General features: G+C 39.4%; 1 protein-coding gene across 2 annotated transcripts in view; it reads right to left on the bottom strand.

Annotated features, from left to right (window-relative positions):
- LOC108430011 (voltage-dependent T-type calcium channel subunit alpha-1I-like) overlaps positions 1 to 18205 on the bottom strand; it is a 362256-nt gene that overhangs the window by 51579 nt on the left and 292472 nt on the right. For both annotated transcript variants that reach the window (XM_017702138.2, XM_017702139.2), the window contains exons 21-27: positions 15716 to 15894; positions 12450 to 12576; positions 11907 to 12032; positions 11706 to 11795; positions 6851 to 7043; positions 3701 to 3852; positions 1383 to 1492 (exon numbers count right to left, since the gene is read on the bottom strand). In XM_017702138.2, coding sequence (XP_017557627.2) covers positions 1383 to 1492; positions 3701 to 3852; positions 6851 to 7043; positions 11706 to 11795; positions 11907 to 12032; positions 12450 to 12576; positions 15716 to 15894 — 977 coding nt within the window. The remainder of the gene's footprint in view (positions 1 to 1382; positions 1493 to 3700; positions 3853 to 6850; positions 7044 to 11705; positions 11796 to 11906; positions 12033 to 12449; positions 12577 to 15715; positions 15895 to 18205) is intronic.

Raw genomic sequence — 18205 nt, 5'->3', positions numbered from 1 at the left:
CGATTCATCAACTCCCCTTCATTCGTGCTTCATCCCACCCCCACCAGCTGTAGGCCGGTATGCTATGTGATATGACTGAATATACTGAAAATCCTTTATAGGATGGAAAAACTGACATATTTTATATTTCAGCAGAGACAGCAGAGGGTTATGATGAGCTAAGGTGGGGAAGCTTTTGGGGTGTGTGTGTGTGGGGGGGGGGGTATCAGACACATCAGACAAAGATATCAGACACACTACGGACGGGGATAGAATTCCCTTTCCCTGCATTACTCTACTGGAAACTCGACCCTAAATTGATAAGGCTGAATGGGATATTTGCCAACATTCTGTAAAGCTTGTCCAACCTAGCAAAAGTTACTACTAAAGAATGCATCTGTGGGCAGGGCATGGACAATTACTATCAAAGAATGACCACTACTGTCTTGGTGCGTTGCCAGAGAGTCTGGTGCATTGGCACCCAAATGTGGAAAAGAACCACCTACTTTGATAGGAAATGGATTTTGCTGAGATTCAAAACATTCAACGACAGACTATTGTTGCAGCAAAGCTGTGTGAAACACATTGATATGTGTCAGCAAAATATGCAAGCATATCTTGCTTAAAATCATCTAAATGCTCCAAAGAAAACTCTTGCAAAACTTTTATAAACTTTTTTCAAACCAGCATCTGTATATCTCTCCAAAAACCTCAATCACTTTCTTTTTCTATCACATGTGCTCACGTTGGACACACAGGACCCACTGAACAGAAGTGCCTTCACATGCAATCACAATGCACCTACCAAATTCTCATAGTTGCGGTCAGCTTAGTGTGCAGGAGCTATCAGACAGTCCATTCATGTGTGGGCAGAGCATCTGAGGCTGAGACTGCTGTTTTAGAAACCACTCAAATGAACTAAACATTCATATCCTGCTTTACATGAGAACTAAACACCAGTGCTTACACCAGTTATTAGATATGCACTAATAGCCTTGAACTTTACCTGTATCATCAATGCAGTAATTCTTATTGACGCATTAATCCATATTATCTGACCTTGAACATCAGGAATAACTGTAACTAAGCATGCTTATCATTTGGAATAATCACGTAAGCACCGATTTCTAATCACTGCAGCTTTTCTCAATTAAACCCAAAGTGACGTGACTGCGCATACATTAATAAACATTAAGCAGCAGATTGGCATAATTACAGCATCCTTCCGCAAAATAGCGCATGGATCCATCAGACTGAGGGAAGAGAGTGTGACTCAGGGAAGCAGGCAGGGGAATAATTAGTGTATTTCATCAATTACTGTCTCCGAACAGGGTGTGTGAGAGTGTGTGCGTGTGCGCACTTGCTGCCCTCCTGCCAGTATTTAGTGCGGAGGGCGGCCGTACCTGTCTTTGAAGAAGCGTCGGAAGCCGAAGGCAATGAGCTTTAGTGTAGCCTCGACCACGAAGGTGGAGCTGAAGAAGTAATTACAGTACTTCAGAGCCGTCTCCAGGGACTGAGGAGAGATAGAGAAAGAGAAAGAAAAAGAGATAGAGAGAGAGAGAGAGAGATAGAGAGAGAGAGAGAGAGAGAGAGAAAGAGCAAGAGAGATTGGGACATTTAAAATACAAGAGGTGGACCGTTTTCATGTTCAGCGAATAGGAATAGTTCAGCGAAAAACACAGTTTTTACAGTTCCCCCTTATTTCAAATGCAGCTGACCAGCTAAGGCCTGAAGTTTGCTTCTTTAGCTTTCACTGGAACTATGAGGTTAATGTTGCTATTGTCCTATTCAGGCCTAAATCATTATGTAACTGCCTCAAACTGTGAGGGCATTCTGGCCTAAAACTAGAGTTTAATAGGTTATTTGTTGTTCTATGCAGTTTTATGTACACAGCACTGTATTCCTCAGCTTCATTGTCATCTTTTCGTTCTTCATAGTTCTCTAAATACAACAACCAGCATTAATTATGCAGATATATCACACACTTGCTGGGAATCCCTGTGATGTCATCCAATCATGACCACTAGCCACTGATCTTACAACCAAAAAAAAACAGTAGTAAAACTCTTACGTCAGTCTCGAAACAAACTGTGACCGAACAGTGAGTCTGTCTTTATTTAATTCAAAACAGATGCCAGATACACGTTTTTACCATTTCAGGCAGAGAAAAGAAGCCAAACTGAGGTAAGGTGTCTAGCTACACTGCTAACTTTAGCTTCCAGTTTGTTGTTCTCCTCATTAGATCCCACATTTCTGTCATTTGAGTAACCTATTCTCTCCAGTGTAATGATGATTTGAAAAGGTGTATAAATAAGCATGTAATACGATATTTCGCTACCAAGCAGTGATGTTAGCTATCTGTCTGCTTTCTGCTTTCACTGAAATAAAAGAGAAATAAATTGGCAAAACAGCACAAACGTCCAGCCAAAAGTGACAAAAGTTTTACAAAAGCTCCTCCCACCTTCAAGATACATCATCAAAAGGGGGTATTTCCTAGTATTTAAACCAGAAGATCTCACTCTACAGCAGGGGTCACCAACCTAAATGTTAAAAAGAGCCATTCTGTCCTTTCAACATAAATCAAACCACCTTGGGAGCCACAACATTTTATGTCTGTTTTGAAATAAGTCTCAGGGACTGCTGATATATTAATATAGATAAAAACATATACATGAAAACGCAGATTTACTTTGCTCTGCTTTAAGCTTTAGCTCAGCTATAGCCGCTTTTCTCACGTCTCTAACAGGAAACTTTTCCACAAAAGTGAAATAATTTCTTGCAAGGTGTCTCTGAATGTTAGATTTTTACGAAGCTGATCAGATTCTCATTTGCCAGTTTCTTGCGCAAATTTTCCTGTTCCACCTTAAATGGTGCCTGAATGCAATTGCAGCACCATTTAAGGTGGACCAGGAAAATTCTAACCAAAAGGTGGTAAATGATAATCTGATTTGAGCTTTGTGACTTTTTAATGTTTGACAGTTTCTCATTGCACATTAAACGTATCAGGAAACCAGCTAGAGAGATTACAAATGCCACTTGTCTCCAAATGATTGATAATCATCTTATATTAAAAATATTAAAAACCATCAGCAGAGATTTATTTTACTGCAAAGGAGGATCACTGCATTTTTACCTAAATATCTAATTCTGCTCTGGAGCCGAAACAGGGCAGTAAAACAGCCTCAAGTTGCCGACCCCTGATCTACAGACTACTGCAGCACCACTACATGTTATGAGTTGGACATGATTACAACAGATAACAATACTGATGGTTCCGTTTTTCATTTTGGACAGACTGATTTTTTAAGTACCCTTACAGAAAAGTCACATGTGTTTCACGTGTAAAGTTTGCAAAAAATATGTGTTATTCTATTCAAATGTGAAAATAATATGACTTTCTATAAGGAGGATCTCAGCCAGAACAGTTATATGACAGACTGTTGCACTAACACACTATTAGCCTTGAATTTTGCCCACAACTGTGTCCATTTTATAGATAACAATATCATACACTGTCAGGAGCACAAAGTCTAATAGATATGATTTCTCACTGAATTCCTTTAATTGGTCCAGTCAATCCACAATGCGCTGAAAGTTATGAATATGGAAAAGGCAGTTAATTAGGTTTAAAAAAAATGACCCAACTGATACAATGACAAAAACTTCTAATAAGCCCAGGGCGGCTGCTGATTGGTCAGTCTGAGGTGGGTACTATTCTGACCTTAGGCTGGTCATAGTGCTCTAGTGACATTGTGACCACATTGATGCAGATGATGAGGGTGATGAAGAGGTCCAGATAATGGCTGGTGCAGAAGGAGTGGATCATCAAACGGATGTGACTGTAGCCGGCATAGTACGGCAACTTCTGGGCCTCTGCAAGGAGAGAGAGGGGGGGGGGGGGGTGGGGGTAAAAGAAAGTGAGTGAGTAATCATTTTTCAGAATGTAACAGACTGCACTGCATTTGTAAACACTGTTTGAGGCCCTTTGTAACAGTACAAAGTTCATCCACTACAAATATCCATTTAAAGCTTCAAACCCCCTAAGAAATCACTGCAGGAGGTGCAGCAGCAGGAGAGATTTATGAACGAACATGAATTAATAGTTAATCAATAGCAAAACTGTACAGAAAGTTTTACCATGCTCTGCTATGCAGAGCACTGTTTTGTCAGCTTCCTAATGAAGATTTAACCATTTCTTGGTTGATTTTGCATCATGATTCTGCACATTACACTGTACAATATCACTTGTCAGTTCAACCTAAAAAATAAATAACTAAATACTCCATGTGGTAACAAGCAATTAAACTAGTTTTATTCAGCTCAAAAAATTATACTGCTTGAAAGAATCATTCATTTAAAGTGTTTATTTAGACTAAATAAAACTAGTTAATTTACTTGGTAGTACATGAATTATTATTATTATTATTATTATTATTATTATTATTATTACAAACAGTGTTTTTACAGTGTACTTTGCCTATTCTGTAAATGCCTGGTTGATGTTTTCCTCAGTAAATGTACTTTTTTTTTCAAATTGAAATGTTGAAAATAAATAAACAGATGTTGAAAATAAATAAAAATGTTACTATTAGCTAACGAATCTATTGTAAACATGTTGACGCGCATCCTACAGTGGTGCTGCAGTGGTCTCTGAAGTGGGATTTTTTGTTTAAAAGACTAGGAAATCCCTCCTTCTGATGATGTATCCTGAAGGTGGAATGAACTTTGAAAGTTCTGAAAATGTTTTCGAGTGGATGTATTAGGTCAGATTTTTTTTTTTACTTTTTCTTTTCTTTGCTAGCTGGCAAATGCAGAAGAAAGATTACTGCTATAAAGCCGAAATGTATTTGACTTATGTAGAAATAACTTGTCGAATAAGGTGGAAAACAAACTAAAAGCTAATGATAAGGTGGTTGGCTATCTAGACAACCTACCTCAGTTTGGCTTCTATTTTCTGGTGAATAATGTAAAGAAAACATGCCTCTGGTGTCCATTTTGTCCTAAATAAAGACAAAATTGCTGTTTCTTTACAATTCTGAGGTAAGGCGACTGAGATAAACTTTGACAAATGCTTGCTTTGTTGTATTTATTACCGTATACATCAGTGGCTAGGATTGGTTGACATGCGCAATGCATGCTGGGTATTATAGTGAGAGAATAGTGGTGAACTGAATATAAAATCTTGAATTCTCTCAGACTGATAAGGCTGGGAATACAATACTGCGCTACAGAATGCGTAACATGACAAACAACATATTAAACTCTAGCTTTAGCCCAGAATGCTTCATAAACTGGTTTCCACACTTGTTTGCAAGCCATAAAGGACAAAAAATAAAATGTGACCAAACTATTCCAATAAATTCAAGGTAAGGCTTTTTCATTTATTGTGGTGAAATGATTGACTGACTTGAGTTGCTGAGGAATATTGTTTAGCGGACGGCGAAATCTACAGGAAATCCAAGCCAGAGAAAGGGGATGATGCGGAAACAAAAGAATGATAGATTTTAGTTGATTAGTTAAACTGAGCAACCACCAGTCAAGAAAAACAGAAAAAAGATGATGACCCTGTTGAATGAGAGGGAAGAAAAGGTGAAAAGAAGAAAAGAGGAGATAGGTGAGACAGAGATTAGGTGGGATAAATAAATGAAGAAACCAGGAGAAAAGTGGAATGAGTAATAAAGTAAGGGCGACAGCTGAGATCTGAGAGTGAGATATTAGAGGAAAATGAAGGATGGTGGAGTGGAGAGAGGGAAAAAAGAAGAAAGAGGTGTGTGATTAATACTCCACAGTGAAAGAGAAAGCTGTGAATGTGCTGAAATTACTCATAACCCCATTCAGAGTCTAACACACCTGAGAGAGCTCATGACCTACTTCCACTACTTCTCAAACCACTCCAATGTGCTATTGTACACGCGTAATTAAGGACAACTTACTTAAGCATCAATGTACTGTAAGTCTGTTAATACACAAGGGTTTGCGGAAGTACATGAATTTATTGGTCTTTTTCTGTCCTTCTCCTCTTTGCTGTGCTCTACCCTTCTACTCTGCAACTATCCAAATTAGCAAATAGGCTCCGTCCACTCTTTTTATTACTGGAATCTATTTCTGAGGCTTCTTTAAACTTAAAAAAAAAACGTTCTTCACACTCACACTTCACATTTACATCAAAAATCCTCTGAAGAGCCATCCATTGACAGGTTCTTTAGGGCAGTAGTTCTCAAACCAGTCTTCAGGGAACCCCAGAGAGTCCCCATGTTTGCTCCAACTGAACTTGCAACGCAACCAAAAAGGGTTATTTGGCTTGTAACAATATTGGGGCCCTTTTTTTTTGTGCTTTATAGAACCATTTTCAAAGGGATTGTACATAGAACCATCTCCATCTGTTTTACCCTGTTCTTCAGTGGTCAGGTACCCCATGGACCCTTACCTGCTCTGTGAGGGTCCATGGGGGTCCTGACCACTGAAGAACAGGGTAAAAGGGGGCTAACAAAGTATCAGAGAAACAGATGGACTACAGTCCAAAAGTGCACCAATATAGTAAGTGGAGCTGGTAAAATGGACAATCACCGTAGAAACAAGGAGGTGGTCATAATGTTATGCCTGATCAGTGTATAACCCTTTTTGCTGAGGTAACAGGCCATTAGCATTTGTCTGTTATCTAATAGATTGGCTGATTTTGAATTTCAAGTGAAGTCTCCTCCACATCATGCAGCACATCCGGTGTGTGGTGGCCTTAAAGGCTTTACCTCTGTACCCCACTAACATCTCACTTGCTCCTTCTCTCTGCCTGTCCTTTGTGTGATGCTCACTCTGCCTCTCAACAATCTCTCTCTCTCTCTCTCTCTCTCTTCTCCCACACACTCCTTCTTACTCCGTCTCTTCTTCTCCATGCGGCGGAGTCTTTTCTCCTCTCTCCTCTTGGCCTCCTCCACCTCTTGGTGCTGCCGACACTTGTGGAAGTTCTCCACCACCACACCCACGAACATGTTCAGGACGAAGAAACTGACAATGAGGAGGAAGGAGATGAAGTACAGCAGCATCCATGGGTTGTTGTTGGTCACCGGCTGAGAGGAGAGAAATTAATCCAGGCATGAGAAGAAGGGAAAAGGGAAAAGGTGAGAAGAGGGAAGTGACACTAGCCGTCTGATATTCTGGATATTTGAACATGTTGAAAAGGTCCAGTTATTCAGTTATTAATCTGAAGACTGACTCATTAGCAAATACTATGCCAGATCCGGTAACTACTATAAAACTGATATAGTATGTAAGTATTCTTGCATTTCTTGTGATGTTCCACTGTATTAGGATTAAGATTAAGTGACCCTTATTAGTCTCACAATGGGGCAGTTTCACATTAGTTTTATGTACTAAAAAACCTTCAGGTCGCAAGGCTGGTTCCCAAGGCTGGCAAGGCAGTCACTCCCTGATTCAGTCCTCAACCTGGCATCACCTATAGCACCTCCAGCCCACGACTTCGAGAGGTGGTCTCAGTTTGGTTTGGTTTTGGGGCCGTTTAAAGTGGTCTGAGTCCACATCAGACGTTAAAACGGCCTAAGTGTGAGGATCACAACCTATTTTTTCGACTTTGTCGAGGTAACATTTTTGCTCTTCCAAAGTCAGGTGAGTAATTCTAGCCATCATTCACTCATTCACTCGCTATGTTAGTGTGGAGCAGCAGATCCAGAAATGCTGTCCCAAATATGGAGGCCACAACAGAAAAATCATGTCAGGATAGAATCGCATGAACAACTACAAACATACGAGTCCAAAAGTTTGAGATCACTAGTGAAAATGATTTTATTTTTCATTATTCTTTAATTAAGTACTAATTTTTCTTTAAAACTACATTGTCAATATGGACTTCACAAGTTTCATCTGAGAGTCGTCTGAACACAAACTTCAATGGGACAAGACTGAAAATAGTCTGACCTTTTTGTACAAAGGCCTTAACATGAGCAGGGCTCATATTTGAATAATGGCCTAGAAATAGTGCAGAAAATGTAATATTTCATTTTCATTTTCTTTGTCACAAGCTATCAATGTTTTTTTGTTGTTGTTGTTGTTTTTTTGCTTGTTTTTACTCTAAAACTTTGTCAATTCAAAAAACAATTCTTTTTTTTTCCATTGAAATGAAAAAAATAAATTCCTAATTCCCAGGTTTTTCAAAGTGGTCTCAGACTGACCTCACTGTATGCACTATGTTTGTAAGGCCTCAAGCTAAAGTCAGGTAAAACAATAACAACAAAATAATAACAACAATAACCTCCCATACTCTTGTGGCAAAAAGGGCTCCTTCCCTGATGCCATGGTGGAACCACCTCTGGCTCCCTAAAGACCCAATTTAAGGAGAACCATTTTTGTTTATGAGATGTTTGAATTTGAAGAACATCATGTTCTAGGACGAACCTCTACGTTATTTGAAGGTTTTTTAAACGTCTACAATGTTCTTCAGGCTCACGCATCTCTTCTTCAAACATTCTTCCTGGAATCTCTTAAAGAACCCTTTGTGTGTTCATATCCATTGGTCAGTAATCCTGCAGTCAGACTGCACTCATATTTAGGTTATTACAGTGCTATAAAAGGCAGTTTAGATAAAAAAAAGGAAACCATTGTGCTTGTTTACACAGTAAGCTGTGAACAACAGGGAAAATCATAATGGATAATTAAGGAGCTGTAGGTGTGATGCATGTCTCACTGAGCCAGTCTCAATCTCTCAGCCCTCCCCTGAGCTACTTCAACACTTTTATTAATTTTATTCAGATGGTATTATCTTACTCAGCTGTGTGTCTCAATGGAGCTGTCCCTTCCATTCTGCTTGTGTGTGGGTGTATGTATACATGTTTTAAAGTTTGGAATTGTTTGTTATGTTACTAATTTCCTTATAAATAATAACAGCTTATATAACACAGATTTAAATTTCATAAACTAGACCCCAAAACAAACTTTAGATGTTATTCTATATGATGAGTGTTTTGGGGGTAAACAAGACTGTATTTAAGTAATCGAACACAAGAAAGAGTGTGTTATCATGAATTAACATCATCCCAGCCGTGATTTTATAGCAATAACACATGACCTTGAGTGTTCTACTGCTTTTATACAACACTTGAATAAATAAAGTCAGCAATAAATAAATCAGGCTGTGAATGTGGAATTATATTATTACATTATTACAAATTATAGTTCCTTAGCAAGCAGCTTTATGCCACGTCACAGTAACGAGCTCTGTCCATTCGCTGCACAGCCAGCAGTTTGTTCTCCAGCTCCTCACACCAAATTCCCAAACTCATCATAACTAAGCAGCTTTTTTGTTTTCTATTGCAGCTGTTTCATGGCTCAGTCTGATTCCGAGTCAGACTTTGAAGATCACATACACATTTGGGGAAAGGTATTGGGATCATTTCTGACTGAATTGACATTGTTTAGCTTTTCTTCTGTCCACTGAAAAGCTGGTCAGTACTGATGACAGTTTGGGAATTTAGTGTAGTCTCGTCTTCAGAGTCTACCCATATCGGCTGTCAGTCATATGTGATCTTAAGAGCAACCATCTTCTGTTTGTGCGCAAAGTGAGAGTGTCTTGAGTGTCTCCTACAGCTGTCAAACTTGTTGCTTAGCGACAGCGTTTTATGGTGAAATAACTGCACAGTTAGAACGCATCTCAACTAATCAACTTGCGAAACTATCTGCTGTATAATGAATAATAAACCACATACTTTTACTCTCTTTATAGTGATATTCAATTATCATAACTTCATTCTGATCTTCTATAGCTTTCTAAATCGTTTTGGAATAATCTGTAAATTTACTCAATATATTGGCTATATTATATGGTGTATTGGCAGTGGGGAACTCGGGGGGTCAGAGAAGGCCTAATGATTTCTGGAAACTGAAAAAGTACTTGTCTGTAATTTATATTTAATAGTTTCAATATGTCTGTTGTATTTAAATTCAAGTGCTATAATAATGATCTTGTTTCACTGTTAATTTCTGGTTAGAAAAAAATGAGTTAAAATCATGAAACACACACTGGAAAACTCTCCAATCAGATCTTTTTAACATACATTGTGTGGGCAAAGGTATGTGGACACCTGACTGTCACATCTATATGAGCTGGCTGGACAGTCCATTTCAAAGCCATGGCCATTAATACGGTGTTGTCCGCCTATGCAGCTATAACAGCTTTCCACAAGATTCTGGAGTGTGTCCGTGAGAATTTATGCCCATTCAGTCAAAAGAGCATTCGTGAGATTAGGCACTGACATTGCAGAAGGCCTGATTCGCACTCATTCCAGTTCATCCCAAAAGTGTTCAGTAGAGTTGAGGTCAGGGATCTGTGCAGACCACAAGTTCCTCAACACTAAACTGATCAAGTCATGGCACAGTGTACAGGGGCACAGTCTTCCTCAAACTGTTACCTCAGTTAGAAGCATCTAATAGTCTAAAACTTCTTTGAAGCTGTAGCATAAATGTTATCCTTCACTAGATCTAAGGGGTTGAACCCAAACCCTAAAGAGCATCCCCAGCCCATTATCCCTCTTCCACCAAACGTTATTGTTGGCACTACACATTCCTGTAGGTAACGTTCGCCTGCTTCTTTCCAAACCAAGATTCATCCATCAGACCTGAGAATGAAGTGTGATTAATCACTTCAGAGAACACTGCAGAAATTTCACTAACTGACTTGTGGTAAGGGCGGCATCCTATGACAGAGCTATATTTAAAGTGACTGAGCTCTTCAGTACTCCTGCTAATAGCCAATAGTCTATGTAGATTGCATGGCTGTGTGCTTCATTTTTTACATCTGTTAGCAAAGGGTGAAACATATGAACTCATTAACATAGGAAAGGTGTCCACATACTTTTGGCCATATATTGTAGGCAGATACACTAAGCTCTTCCATAAATTGGCTTCTAAGTACGGGACAGAATGAATCACTCCCTGGATTAGACACCAACATAATTAAAAAGTGGTAGTAGAGCCAATAAATCATTTTGATTTTCCAAAGTGTGGAAATAAAATCATAAGAAAATGTCCTTCTTGGCCTTCTGAAAGTCCTAGATTAGTCAGTGACTGTGAATAAGAGCAGGAGTTAAACCAGGTTTCAGTTGTTGGGGACGGAAAACAGTGGCAGCTCTGTGCTCTCTGTAAAACTGCAAGCTCAAAAGTCTTTTAGAAGCTTCAAATAATACAGAGAGAATGTATTTTACAAGCTTCAAATGTTAATGGTTAATGTAGAACCGTGAAAAAATAGAGGTGATTCTTCTTATTTTTTACCCAGTTTTCACTTTCATAGTCCAAACCAAAGGCCTGACACTAAAAGTCATGATTCGCTGCTACATATTAGAATCAATTTATGCATATTTCTGCAACCAAATTGGTTTAATTGCTAACACTTTACTGTAGGGTGCTGTTCATAAGACTACATGACACCTACATAAGCTTGTCATGTCAACTGACATAACCCTACATAAATGTTTATAAATACTTATTCCAATAGGCATCATTCGCTATAAAGTTTACGTTTGCCAAATTTCATCAAGTAGCCTTTATGAAAGACCTGTTGGAATAAGCATTTATGTACAGTTATGTAGGGTTATGTCAGCTGCCATTGCAAGCTTATGTAGGTGTCATGTAGTCTTATGAACAGCACCCTATGGTAAAGTGTTACAGTTTAATTTTGTTAAAACATAACTCAGTGCATGTGAGACAGTAACCTGAGTTCATACCTGTTGGTCTATTCCCACCGCGTCGAGCCCATGATACATTATATTGACCCAACCATCTTTAGACGCCAACACAAACAGAGACATCAGAGCCTGAGGAACAGAGAGGACAAACAATAAAGCTTAGTTGCAAACAAACAGCTTTGCTTTTCTGATGTTAACATCTATGGCTTTTTACAGAAATGTCCCTGAAATGTCCCGCACCTGCCCCAGGTTGTCAAAGTTGTACTTGTGATGAACCCATTTGTATTTCGCCAAGAGACAGTCGGACTTATTGGTGACGTTCTTCACATCCAGACCCACGCAGTAATAAAACTTCCCTTTGAAGAGCTGGAACACACACATACATGCATACATACACACATACATACACACATACATACACACATACATACACACGTGCACATTTTCATTAGTTAATGTTTCATTAAGGTCTCTGCGGCAATATCGAGATTAAGAGAGAAAAATAACTTGGGGCTCTAAAGAGCACAGTGTGCAAGAGAATGCAAAGATGAGCTTTTCAGCATTCATTACAGCCAGAGAGATCAGAGAGAGAGAGAGAGAGAGAGAGAGAGAGAGAGAGAGAGAGAGAGAGAGAGAGAGAGAGAGAGAGAGAGAGAGAGAGATCAGCATGAAGACTCTGATGGGTTTTGACACAGAGCAGGAGGACTGAGTGAAACAGAAGATTAAATATCAGATGAGGCTCTGGTGAGGCGCACTGTTTTGGGAAATCAAACCAGTCCGAACCTGCACGCCGAGGATGCCGAAGATGATGAAGAAAGCACAGCAGATAAGCACGATGTTGCCTATGGGCTTCAGGGAGGTGATCAGGGTCTCCACCACCAGCTTGAGCCCAGGGGCTCGACTGATCACCCTGCATGCAAAACAACACATGATATTTAGAGTATTCTCCCAAATACAGCACCATTCAAAAGCCTGGATAGATAGCTTGGAGATAAAGCTTTACTTACTTTAAAGTACATATAGAGTACATATGGACGTATTATGTTAGCAAACTATACCAACTAAAAATTACATGCTACTTATTATTTAGTTGTAACTAAATAATAAGTTAGTAATTGAATCAGTTATAATAACATGGTAATATTATAGTAACACTGATTTGCTCAGTGTAATTACATTGCAGTGGTAACTGTTCAGAAAGAATAAACTAGCAATTGTTGTGCCAGTAAGATGACGGTATTAATGGATGGAAACAAACTCTAATTACTTGAAATTAGTTGCTTATTTTCCAGTTGATGCAATATAATTAATAACTATTACAGAAAAAGTAAGTAATATTAAACAAATCATCATCAATGTAGGATAAGATGTGCAGCTTCATCACCGTTCTTTTAAACAGGTTTTAAATATATAAACAGTAACACTGACATGGTGCTGGTGTGTTGGTGTGTGTTGTGGTGGTGCAAGTGGATCAGACACAGCCATGCTGCTGGAGTTTTTAAACACTGTGTCCACTCACTGTCCACTCTGTTAGACACTCCTACCTTGTCAGTCCACCTTGTAGATATAAAGTCAGAGATGATAGCTCATCTGCTGCTGCACAGTATGAGCTAATCATCGTCAAGTCCTTCATCAGCGGTCACAGGACGTTGCCCACAGGACGCTGTTGGTTGGTGGACTATTCTCAGTCAAGTGGTGACACTGAGGTGTTTAAAAACTCCAGGAGCACTGCTGTGTCTGATCCACTCAGACCAGCGCAACACACACTAACACACCACCACCACCACATCAGTGTCACTGCAGTGCTGAGATTGAACAGGGTAAAAGGAGGCTGACAAAGTGTCAGAGAAACAGATGGACTACAGTCTGTAATTAAACTACAAAGTGCACCTGTATAGTAAGTGGAGCTGATAAAATGGACAATGAGCGTAGAAACAAGGTCATAATGTTATGCCTGATCGGTGTAAATTCCTTTGACTTTCCATTTCATATGCAAGTAGAATATCTTACATGCAATCTCTTTAGAAATACTGGCTAAATAATTTGTACTTAAGGGCTGCTTTGATAGTAAATAACTGAAAGGTGGTCTCAGACCTCTGCATAGCACTGTAGCTCTGCAGTATTCAACTCCTGGTGGCCCTGACAAAGGGCTGACTTGACTCATGTGTATTAAATGATTACAGGGCTGGAGTTCCACATGCCTTTACCACAGTGCAACCCATTCATTATTCATAATTTAGCAGCCTATGAATGCAGCTGTAACATAGAGAACTTAAACCGAAGCATGATTCATTCATCTTTCGGCTTCTGCGTGCCCTACTTCCAGCTTTCCCGAGTGTCTGTGCACTGTAGCGCAGCGACGGCCGCTCCAGCCGCTCCAGCCGAGTAGCCTGTGTTTTGCCAGCAGGTGTGTGTACACACACATACACACACCCGCAGACAGACACGGAGCAGGTGCAGGCTGGAACACAAGTTTCATATTCCAGCGTTTCATCTGAACGGGCAGACAGAGACGGTCCAGCCGCGGGGGCGGAATGTCCACTGCAGCCGTGAAAAATACACTTCAAAAAAACATCTCGCCAAAAAATCACAGTATGTAACACTTAAAAGCTCGAAAGGAAGCTGAAGTGTCTGCCAGTAAGAAGCAGCAACTTACAGTGAGAAAAACATCTCCATTTTTGTCCCTTCTCAGATTTTGACATAATTTGAAAATGCTTATTGCCCTTTATACTGAGTATAAATTTCATGGTGAATGAACCAAAGAAATGGCCCAAAATGACTTGGAAAAAAGTCCACGGTCAGTGTTGAGTAACTCAGCATCTTTCCATTTGTTTCCTGGCATCCTCTGTTTGCATATCGCTGTTGTCAGAGGAAAACCTCGTACCTCCAAAATGTTTACTTTACTGAAGAAGGAAAAACACTTTTAGTGTAAGTCAATAGAACCAGACGTTTTTCAGAGTAATTATTGTCAAAAATTGGAAAACGTCAAAAATGGAGATACGAGGTTTTCTTCCGACAACAACGATATTCTTTTACTTGTTTACTTACCCTTTTCACGTTGTCTTTCCCCTCGGCCCGCTTGCCCATGTGCGTGCATCTGTCTTGGTTAACTGCATAGCCACACTGTGGTTGGCTATAAGAGCGACTTACCACGTACTGCTGACCATGACGGCTCAGCTGCTCAGCAACAACACTACACAACTTTTTCCCTGATTTTAGCCCCAATTCTCAGTCTGGCTGGGTCTGTGCTAGTTGGCTTTAGTCTGCAGATTTTTGGGTCAGTCAGGGTCGACAGTTGGAGAGAACCGAGTTGTGTTTGAGGTGCACAGACTAAGATTTTTGTCCTCCCCATCACATTTCAGACCAGTCTGAGTTTATCAAATACGTCTGATTTTTTCAACTCTGAATGTAATCTAGTCCAACCAGTCAGCGACTCAAGCTGAACAGACTCCTGCAGCAGCCAATGAAAACTGAGAGCACAAAAGAAGTTTACGAAAGCCAACAACAGAGTAAACTCTTTCTGAGTGTAGAGAAACCAAGCAAGCGTTATTCACAGGGGTGGTGACAGAACCAGACATCTGAAGAGTTTAATGCCTCGAAAAGATCAGTAACGTTTTACTTGTACATTAAGACTTCACAACATGTTTATGAATGTTTAAACCAACACTCATAAACCATACATGTTTACATGACATTAATATGGACTACTATGTCATTTTACTGACAGATCGTTATCAAAATTAAAGTCCTCTTTTTTTCCAGGGCGCTATAAGTCAAAAATGTCCCGAAAGAGAACATCTTTTTCACAACTATCCCCTTTTACCATTGTCAAAACGACATCATTCTGCATTGTGATAAATTTGGTACATATTATTTGATATTGTCAATTGACTATCACCACCACTGTAAAGATATACGAGTCACAGTGGACCTTTTCACGTCAGTCCACTCTGAATGGCTTTGTTTACAACTCAGTGATTGAATTATGCAAAAAATTTGAGGAAAAATTGGACAAACTCTTTATTGACAGTGTGCCTGTACCTCCCTACCTGAGGGGCCGCAGTGTCCTGAGCAGTCTGAGAACACGCAGGACGCCCAGGATCTTCGCGCCTCCTGCCATCGACACCACAATGTCAATCAGAGACACAAAGACCAGGAAACCGTCCAGAATGTTCCAGCTGCTGCGTAGGTACGCTCGCTCGCCCAGATACAAGCCCATCGATACCACCTGAGAGAGTGGGAGAGAGAGAGAGAGAGAGAGAGAGAGAGAGAGAGACTAGGGAGGTTATTTCACACCTTCTAAGAGCTTTCCCAGCATGACTTTCCTCAGCAAAAAAAACACGAGAGATTTTATGAGCATAAAAACGCCATGTCTGCTTTCAGAAACATTTTGACAGAGTGCCATAGGGGCTTCTAGGAAGGGCTGGTAAGAAACTAATAGGGGAGAAGAGAGAAGCAGACAGACAGTAGAGAAAGAGAGAGATAGAAACAGAAAGACCAGTGAGGTGGGAGCTCTATCGGTGTAAATCTCTGACTCCACAACAATTCCATACAATTTGAATATGATCATTTAGGAGATGATTCCAATTTCCTCATGCTGAAAAAATCAACACATTGTATCTGAATGCATTAAATATATGCATAATTTTCACATGAATAAAATCAATTAAATCAATACTAAAACTATTTTGAAATGTTAATCAATGGAGAGAAAAAAACACTAAAACACTAAAAAAAGCATTCAGTGCATGCCTGTTTCAGTGCAGGGCGCCATTAAATACTGTTCAGTGTTAATATTTTCATACAATTCCGAATGATCATTAAAATACACTGAATACACAAATGTGACAAGAGACGCTGTTTAAACTACAATGCAGACTATAAAAGCAATGCATTAGTCCTGCATCGGTAACAGAGATTATCCATATAATCACGTGGAAAATAACTGTGGAAAACAATGTTTAACAATGTTTACAGACTACATCAAAGTCTTCTTCTTTCAAAAATCAATTGTCCACACTATGGGGCCCTTAATGCATGATACTAAAACACCCTACATGTTTAAAAATTAATATCTGGGAATGTCAGTGTCTTGTTATGGGTGATAAATGAATTTTTAGAGTCACTGTGGGTGTTACCACGGTAACACAGGTTTACTTTCCCAGAGCACCAGCCTACATTATACCAAGTTTTTTTTTTTTATTTTTTAAAGCAAAGCATCTCATGAACCTGGGGTTGGATTCAGTAATTAAGAAAAAATTATTAAATGTGCTTTGAGAGAAAATATTACTCTTCAACAAAAAACTTCCTAAGAACTTCATGTCTTTTATGGTCTTTTCTTCACCTTACTACAGTCTTATATTGTAAGACTTGACATGGTAAACTTCTTAAACTTAAATTTCTTCAAACACATTGTTACAGTAAACCAAGGAGAATTTTTGGGGGGGCATTTGAAAAGGTTTGAAATGTCTGTTTTGATTTTGTTTGACCTCCAATTAGTTGTCCTGCAGCACCGTTGTTACATTTAACCACATACTCAGTTGAGAAAAATATGGTATACTTTGTATTTCTAGCACAATATTGATAGTCTACATCTCAAATAACTGACATATGAGAAAAAGTCTCTTAAAAAATACAAGAATATTCTTAAGAGAATTAAGTTTTTATTTGAACTGCATTTAATAACATACATCATAGTGTCTGACTTAAGATCCTTCTTTTTATTTTCTAAGGGAAATGTTTATGAATATAGCCCCAGGTTTGTAACTAACTCACTCACATTCAGCAGGCTGAGGATTCATCACAAGGGGGCGCTATTAGCACTCTAATCACTTTTGCTGCCTTATAAGAATAATTATTTGCACCAATGACACTGAGAAAATAGCCCAAGAATGTTATTTTGGCCAAGACATGAGGTCATACATTATTAAATATAAGTACCCTTGATTGCAATAATGTAGCTTTAAAAAAATTCAACTGGTTGCCACATCTGAGGCATTTTTACACCTTTAGGACCTCAGTGGTGCTTTGACTGTGTTGAGGCCTTCAGCCCTCACATCTCAACTCCACAGCGACTGGGTGGATCACAGATTGCTGGTGCCATGCCAACTGTTGCCACGGCACACTGAGCGGGCGCAGTGCCAATATTGGATTCTGCCATTCAGACATATGATAGTGTCAATAAGCCAACAAAATCGACGTCTCTCTCCGTGGGGGAGCGAGAGGTAAACAGAACGCACACTCCCGGCTAGATTTTAGCTTTTCCTTTCCTTACACTTTTCCATTTTCAGTTTTATTTATCCTTACGGTGCTTTTCACAGCAGACATTGTCACGAAAGCTATTTTACACAGCAGGATCCACTGATCCACTGTAGGGAAAAATTCCCTGAGATACTGAGATGTGCAGAAGCAAAGACTTCTGGGAAGATCCAAGACTGAAATGAGGAAACATGTAAACACATCCTCCAAAGGCAAACATCACATATTGACTGCCAGTAACATAAAAATTGCATTATATTTGTGCATTGCTTTTAGAAAAG

This window comes from Pygocentrus nattereri, chromosome 30 (assembly GCF_015220715.1).
Source record: "Pygocentrus nattereri isolate fPygNat1 chromosome 30, fPygNat1.pri, whole genome shotgun sequence".
Taxonomy (NCBI): Eukaryota; Metazoa; Chordata; class Actinopteri; order Characiformes; family Serrasalmidae; genus Pygocentrus; species Pygocentrus nattereri.
This window is presented reverse-complemented; position numbering and strand designations above follow the sequence as displayed.